The sequence below is a fragment of the Bufo bufo genome, unplaced genomic scaffold (assembly GCF_905171765.1).
Source record: "Bufo bufo unplaced genomic scaffold, aBufBuf1.1, whole genome shotgun sequence".
NCBI classification, from domain to species: Eukaryota; Metazoa; Chordata; class Amphibia; order Anura; family Bufonidae; genus Bufo; species Bufo bufo.
In genome coordinates this window covers 9,986-18,472 of record NW_024400864.1, presented here as the reverse complement: position 1 = coordinate 18,472, position 8,487 = coordinate 9,986, and the positions used below count along the sequence as shown (strand labels likewise).

The window sequence follows — 8,487 nt, the reverse complement described above, 5'->3', positions numbered from 1 at the left end:
AGTGGAATATGAGACTTTGTAAGAAAAAAAAAAAAAAATCATCATTTTCCGCTAACTTGTGACAAAAAATAAAAAGTTCTATGAACTCACTATGCCCATCAGCGAATACCTTAGGGTGTGTACTTTCCGAAATGGGGTCATTTGTGGGGTGTTTGTACTGTCTGGCCATTGTAGAACCTCAGGAAACATGACAGATGCTCAGAAAGTCAGAGCTGCTTCAAAAAGCGGAAATTCACATTTTTGTACCATAGTTTGTAAACGCTATAACTTTTACCCAAACCATTTTTTTTTTACCCAAACATTTTTTTTTTATCAAAGATATGTATAACTATGAATTTAGAGCAAAATTTCTATATGGATCTCGTTTTTTTCGCAAAATTTTACAACTGAAAGTGAAAAATGTCATTTTTTTGTAAAAAAATCGTTAAATTTCGATTAATAACAAAAAAAGTAAAAATGTCAGCAGCAATGAAATACCACCAAATGAAAGCTCTATTAGTGAGAAGAAAAGGAGGTAAAATTCATTTGGGTGGTAAGTTGCATGACCGAGCAATAAACGGTGAAAGTAGTGTAGTGCCGATTTGTAAAAAAGGGCCTGGTCTTTAGGGGGGTATAAACCTGTGGTCCTTAAGTGGTTAATATACACTTTACATGTAATTTAATAAAGCTCTATATAGTGTTACAGATCGGAGAAGAATGTTTAGTAATATTCTAACAGCCTCCTCAATTTTATTTTTATATAATTATATATTTTTTTTTTGTAGCAATTCATTGTCTAATTCAGTGTCTATACAGTGCTTTCTCTGGTGATTTATGGGGCCAATTATCAAACTGGTGTGAAGTAGAAATGGCTTAGTTGCCCATAACCACCTCCAGAAATGAAAGATTGAATCTGATTGTTTGCTATGGGCCACTAAGCCAGTACTACTTTACATCACTTTGATAAATGACCCCATTTGTCTTTATATTTGGAATTTATGGTAAGGCTAGTTTCACACTATTGCTTTTGTATCTGGCGGGCTGTTCCGGTAGGGAACAGCCTGCCAGATCTCTATGCATTCTTGCATTGTTAGAAGCTGCTGCAATGCCGTTCAGCCCAATTACCTACAATGGGGACCAGCAGAGGTCCAGACACAAACCAGAAAATATGCCGGGAATCAGGCGGACGATTCTCGGCATACTGGCCGGATTGCAGCCAGATCTCAGCCGGTCTGAATTACAGTTAATGGGGCTGGCTGGTATCAGGTAGCATTTGGCAATGCCAGATCCAAACATCTCCAGTAGGCCGCTTCCTGCCGGAACCGCCTGCCGGAGATGTCTAACGCAAGTATTAAACTAGCCTAACTCGCTCCAGCCAAGGAGAACTTACATTTGCAGGCTGTACTACAGCACAGAGCACTGGATACCAAAATGCCTTTCAATTATAATGTTATAAGAAAAGTGGGGGAGACTTACTAAACTAAATGTTCCAGGTTTATTATGTGTTTTAGGCAATTTTAAAAAGTGTCTAGGAAAGAGGAAATGGCATAGAATAGTCTTAAAATACAGCAAATTGTCTAAAGTAAGCAAACAAGGATTACATAAGGAAGAGAAAAGTGCCTAACTTTTCTAACAAGACGAAGGGTATTCCAACGGATCACAAGAATGTGTGCCCCATACGCTGAGGAGCCCCCCTGAAACGGACAGAGTGGCACTGTTCCATTCATTTCTATAGGAGGACAGGACATATCCGAGCATTGTAATCAGCTGTCTCCGGCCCTCCCATAGAAATGAATGCTGTGGCAGCGCGCTTTCCTGACTAGCTGCTCTGTCCATTTCAGGTAGGCTATACAGGGTAATCAGTGGAGGTCCCCGTGGAAGGACCTGCACCGATTTGATTATCCCTATCCTGTGTATAGGTGATAACTTATTATAACCATAATACCCCTTTAAATTTAGCCAGCTTAAATCTAGATCAGGCAGGCATGGAAGTGCCAAAATTATCGCAGTGGCTCATTCTGTGGGATTAATTTGGCTGGACAATTTAGCTGCAATTTGCCATATCTATGCCATGTCCTCTTTCTTAGACACTTTTTAAAATTGCATAAAAAAGAGAATCAACCAGGAGCATTTAGTTTAGTAAATCTGTGGATGGGGATAACTTGTTATAAATGGAATACCCCTTTAAGTTCCTAATAATAAATCTCTCCAATATATCTTTCTATAGGATTGACTTTAATTGGCTAAAATCCTCTTATGCTTTATAAGTTTAAGAAATGCATTTTTTAATTCTTTTTTGCGAAGACTGTATAAGACAGGATTTAACATCGGGATAAGGATTATATTCAAGAGAGAGACTGTTTTATAATTATTTGAAGATTAATTACTAGATGGAGGCACAAAATAAATGCAGGTCAGGGTCAGATAGAGCATAGATACAACAGTGAGGTGGGATGAGCACGTAGAGAATGCTTTCAGTCTTCCTTTGGCTGACTGGATCTTGAGAATTACAGAAATTATTGAGATATAAGAATATAAGGTAAATGAGAAGGCTGGTACTGCTAAAACCACAACTTCAATGAGTATGGTAAATCCTACTGTGGTGATGCTTCCACAGGAGATTTTCAATAATGGAACAGAATCACAAAAAAGGTGATCAATCTCATGCGATTTGCAAAAAGGCAAATTGGTCATCAATCGCATGATGGGGGCTGGATCCATTAAACTGATCAGCCAGGTCACAGCAGATAGAATGACACAGACCTTATTATTCAAAATCAAATTATAGTGGAGAGGATTACAGATTGCCACATAGCGGTACATAGGAGGTACTCCAAGCTTTGTAGAGCAATGTAAAGATAAAGCTGTCCCATGCATTCGTGGAAGGATATTGATCTCATATTCAGGAATGTCAGCAAGAATTTGGGTTGGATGAGGGTGGTCAGGCAAATGTCTAAGAAGGACAAGTTACAAAGGAAGAAATACATAGGAGTATGAAGTTGGGAATTTAGACAAACGAGGACCATGCGAAAAATGTTCTCCAAAATACAGAGTGAATAAGCAATCAGGAAGCCAAAAAAGAGCAAAACTTGGGAATCCGGGTATTCAGAAAACCCCAGGAGGATAAATCCTTTCACTGTTGTGTTTTCATACACCATCCTTCCTCAAAACAAACAAAATAAACCATGTTGTTTAAAATATAGACTTGCTTGTTACCCAGTATTATAGCAATTGCATAAAAAACTATAACATTTATTCAGGATTTCTCCGTTATATATAATAAGAAACACAGAATATCCAATGTCATGGTGCTATGACTTAAAGGAGTTATCCTAGAAAAAAAGTTAACACCTATCCTATCTAATGGGTTGTGGAGGCTCTGAATTCCCTGCAATCAGAAGAAGAAAGGATTCCCAAGTCTCCTCTGGGAATGGAGTGCACATGTTGGTCCACAGCTCCATTATTTTTATGGGGCTGTAGACAGCACTTTGTCTGACCCACAGAAGGGGGGACTGACATCCGCATTACTACTGCATTCAGAGAGCAGACTATAACCTTTGTGGGATAACCAGTTTACGTTGCATTTTGTAAGGCTCTGTTTCTATTTACATTGAAAGATTCTTATGGTTAATTCTTTATAACTTCATGACATGAATAGCATTGCATATAATCAAAAGGTCAAGCACCAGAGACAAAAAGCGACTATCTGTATGTCATTGGGGTCTATCATGCATCATTGCAATTGTTTGCCAAATATGGCTCTTCAGTGAGGAATATGTTCTAAACATGCCACAGCTGAAAACGCAACCTAATAAATGAGCCACACTGGTGGACTACCGTCAACAAATGGATATACAAATCTATGGCCACATGGCAACCTATCCAGAAGTGACAAAATCAACAGCAGCCTTAAATAATCGATGCTAAGGTACATTTATTGGAGGTATATTTTTTACATGCGACAGTATAACGTTTCGGCAAGAAAGTTGCCTTCGTCAGATACTACAGAAAAAAAGGAACAATTCAAAATCAAAATTGGACACAAAGAACATAAAAGGTAAAAAAGCATAACCAGTGATCATATAAGAGGATTACATCAGGATCGTTTATGGCATGTGCATCACATGAAGCAGAAATATTTAAGACTCAGGTCATTGATTACAGTGTACAAAATCCATAATCTAAGTACATTGATTACAGTATACAAAATACATAATTCAAGTCCTGCATGGAGAGCAGAGGAATCCATATAGGTGGGGTGAGACGGTCACAAAATCTCTTTGGAAGAGTCAATGTGCTAGCTATTCATCCAGTGTTAAGGAATATAGAGGCCCACATAATATGCACAAGCTATTCAGATGTTACTACTACTTACCAATGCCGCAGTCAGAGGAGGAAAGGAACAAGATGAAAGGACGCAGGTGAAGTGTGCATGAGCTGTGCATGCTAAGCCAGAATGGCGTCTGTCGGTATATGGCTTTAATTTCATATTTATAGGGGCAGTGTGGGCTTATGTGGCGCCAAAGAGTGGAGGCAGGCTACAGCTGGAGCTTCCGTACCGGAAGTGTATGCGTTCCAGCTTGACACGCATATCGGCATGCCTTGAAGCAGTCGGCGCTCACAAACCGGAAGTGACGCGCTCAGGCCTCCGCAAACCGGAAGTTGATGCGTTCCAGCGTGGAACGCATCCACCCCAGTGCTATGTGCAGGTGACAGGGATCGCAGCTATAAGGATACGTTTGACAAAATGTGCTATACATGGTCTAATATCGCAACTAAGCATAGAGGGCATAGAGAAAGTGAGATAAGAGAAAATAATAGAGATTGACATAGTAGTGAAATGATCTTAAAGGTACAGTGACCTAAAAGGAGAAATAGAGTGAATGGGCGAAATGAGGAGTAGAAAAGAGGGGGAATAAGGTCATCATAATATAACAGATGTGTTGGACATTATATTCTATCACTACCAGGTAACGTGGTCAGAACAAATCATGAGAAATGGGGAAAGAAAGATAAGCGAATAAAGGAGAATATGAAAAGAGGATAAAACGTACAGTGACCTGAGGAGAGATCAGGTCATATAGAATGAGGATAAGTTGAGAAATAGAAAGAAAGGGACAGCCTAGATAAATTATGAGAGAAAAAAGGATACTCTTCTGCGGCACGGGAGTATTCTAATGGGCCTGGAAAGAAACACAAAAATAATTAATATCAGCGTACTAGTATAATTGTACAGTATACATCTGGTTGTGCAGTATACATATTTGAGTCATTTCAGTAACTGGTAATACAGTAATAGAAATTATATGAAGCTTTGGATCTCATATTCACGGTTGAGACCATGTGGTGAAAGGCTGTCCAGCCTGTGGATCCAATAGGCTTCCCTCATTTTTAGCAGTCGAATACGATCGCCGCCCCTTCGTGGTAGTGGGACATGTTCTAGTACCTGAAATTTTAACTGTGCGATATTATGGCGCATTTGATGGAAGTGGGCTGGAACCGGTAGTAGTAGATTGTTATTTCGAATTTTGGATTTGTGTTGGCAAATGCGTTCTCGTATTTTTTGTGTCGTCTCACCAACGTATATGAGTCCGCACGGGCACTTCAACATGTAGACAACATACTCAGAGTCGCAAGTGAAAAAATTTCTTATTGGGATCGATTCCCCTGTGCGGGGATGTGAGATATGAGATCCCTTTTGTACGTGTGAACACTGCATGCAACGTAAACATGGGAAAGTGCCTTTCTTACGTGTCTTAAGAAATGTTTGTTGGGGGGAGGTCTTGTTAGAACCTTCGTCTGCGTGGACCAAGAGGTCCCGTATATTTTTTGGTCGCTTGTTGCATGGTAAGATAGGTTGACTAAATTCTAAGATGTCAGGATATGCTTTGCCTAGGATAGACCAGTGGCTTCGAATGGTATTAAGAATTTTTTGGGCACATGGATGGTACGTATGAACAAAGGGAATCCTCGGTACCTGGGGCCGAATTTTGATTTTTGGAGTAACATTCTGTCGGGTGGTGCATCTGGGATAACCCCTCTCGTGAAATCTATCTGCCATCTCCCTTAAGCGTATCTCTCTTGTGGGGCTACTTTGTACAATTCTATTGATGCGTTGGTACTGTGATCCGGGTAGTGCTTTTATGGTGTTTGGAGAATGGCAGCTGGTAAAATGCAGTAAGTTATTCCGATCTGTCGGTTTACGATAGAGGTCTGTTGTTAGTTTGCCTGATATGTCACGTGTTATTTTGGTGTCTAAGAAATTGATGGTACACTGATCATAATGAATAGTAAATTGGAGTTCTGGGTAGATGGAATTTAGAAAATCATGGAACTGTAAGAGGGAGTCCAAAGGGCCCCGCCAAATGCAAAAGATGTCATCGATGTACCGTTTCCAAACGGTTACATGTTCGATAAAGAGTTGATTAGAGTAGATATAGGTAGTCTCAAAGTGGTCCATATAGCAATTTGCATAAGGCGGGGCCACATTGGACCCCATCGCGGTCCCTCGCTTCTGCAGAAAGAAAGTGTCCTGAAAAAGAAAGTAGTTATTCGTCAATACCAGTTTAAGGAGGTCCAAGTAGAAATTGAGTGCTGTGGTCTGTGTGTTAGCAGCAGTGAGTAAGTTTTCTACAGCGTGAATGCCTTTGTCATGTTGAATGGATGTATATAAACTGGTTACGTCCCAGGTGGCCAGAAATGACTCAGCAGGTAATGGTTCGAGATTATGGATGATACCTAAAAAGGATTGTGTATCCAGTAAAAATGATCTAGTGTTTTTGACCATGGGTGTGAGGACTTTTTCTAAAAAAATTGACAGAGGTGACAGTACTGAGTCGGTTGATGCAACGATAGGTCTACCTGGGGGATTTGTGAGATTCTTGTGTATTTTTGGTAAAATATACAGCACAGGAGTTATGGGATGTTGTTTAGTGAGGTAGGTGACTGTAGGGTCATCTATGAGGCCTGAAGACTTGTACTTTTGTAAGGTTGATTTGATTTCAGAGGTAATTGTGAATATGGGGTTATGATCTAACTTTTGATAGACATCTCCGTCGTTTAATTGGCGAATGATTTCTGCCACGTATTTCTCTTTGTCCATGATTACCATGGCACCCCCTTTGTCCGCTGGTTTTATTACCAATCTCCTGTCATTTTTAAGAGAATTAAGCGCCTGCCGGTCTGTGAGACTAAGGTTGTGTGTTAGTTTGTACTTTCCTTGTTTGAGGTTTTTTCGGAAGCTAACTATGTCTCTTTGTACTAAGCTGATGAAGGTCTCAACAGGTGGTTTATTTTTAGGGGGGATATACGTGCTTTTATTTCGTATACCTAGTGTCTTAATGGAGATCGGTGTGGTGTCCTCATGTACCATGAGGTTCTGTTCTTTTTGCCCTCCAAAGTGTGCTTTTAATCGTACATTACGGAAAAATTTTTGGAGGTCCATATCAAGTTGGAATGTATCGAATGTGTAGGAGGGACAGAAAGATAGACCTTTCTGGAGTACAGATAATTGTGATGGGCTAAGTGAAACAGATGAAATGTTAAACACAAGGGATTGTACCTGTGATCTCGTTGTAACATTACTTGGCATAGGAGGTGGACCGGTCCTATTTCCTCTTCTTGGGCCACGTGTAGGACGTCGTTGTGCATGTGAATCATCGCTGGATGCAGAGCGATATGAGTCCATTGATGATGAACGTTTGTCTGTCGCTTGTCTGTATGACGAATCGGGCCATCTGTATACGCGATTAAGGCGGTAGTCCTCTGTGTCTCTCAGAAATTTTTGTCTTTTTGTGGCTTCGATCGTCTTGCGACGGTCAGTCAGGATTGTGGAAATTCTTTGCTGTAATTGCGTGTATTCATCAGGCGACACTATTTCTTTCAGTTGATTCTCTGTTGCTTGTATAAGTTCCTTGGTATCCATAATCGCTGTATGCAGAAATGATAAGGTTAAAGTAATAATGTCAAAAGAACATTTATTCAGGATCTGCTCGAACTTGATGCAAAACTCAGGATTATCCTTGAAGAAGGTTGGTCGTGTACGGATTCTCAATCCTCTTGGGATTCTTTTGGTCTTTAAATATTCCGCAAGGGTGATGCTGTGCAATTCGTAATTCAATAGACGGCGTGTTTCTCGCTCCAGGTCTCGAGTCTTAAACTCAGAGGCAGGGGTCTGGAGGAAGTCGCTTGGTTCGGTAACTTGTGATAGTATTGCCGTAACTTCATCTTCATTATATAACAGTGTGTCACTGGTCATGGTTAATACAGGTGTCCCACTACCACGAAGGGGCGGCGATCGTATTCGACTGCTAAAAATGAGGGAAGCCTATTGGATCCACAGGCTGGACAGCCTTTCACCACATGGTCTCAACCGTGAATATGAGATCCAAAGCTTCATATAATTTCTATTACTGTATTACCAGTTACTGAAATGACTCAAATATGTATACTGCACAACCAGATGTATACTGTACAATTATACTAGTACGCTGATATTAATTATTTTTG

General features: G+C 40.2%; 1 protein-coding gene across 1 annotated transcript; it reads right to left on the bottom strand.

Annotated features, from left to right (window-relative positions):
- Nucleotides 1–3,888: 3,888 nt before the first annotated feature.
- Nucleotides 3,889–8,236, bottom strand: LOC120984610. Its single transcript, XM_040413395.1, has 2 exons — nucleotides 7,541–8,236; nucleotides 3,889–3,981 (listed from the first exon to the last, which is right to left on the bottom strand). Exons 1-2 carry the CDS (start codon nucleotides 8,234–8,236, stop codon nucleotides 3,889–3,891), a joined length of 789 nt encoding a protein of 262 aa, XP_040269329.1.
- Between the last annotated feature and the right edge of the window lie 251 nt (nucleotides 8,237–8,487).

Bases quoted from the DNA above. Each gene is read 5' to 3' on its own strand.
- LOC120984610 (XM_040413395.1), bottom strand. From the start codon at position 8,236: ATGACCAGTGACACACTGTTATATAATGAAGATGAAGTTACGGCAATA. The intron at 3,982-7,540 runs GTACAATCCCTT...TTTTTTCTGTAG, and splicing joins ATGTTACAACGAGATCACAG to TATCTGACGAAGGCAACTTT.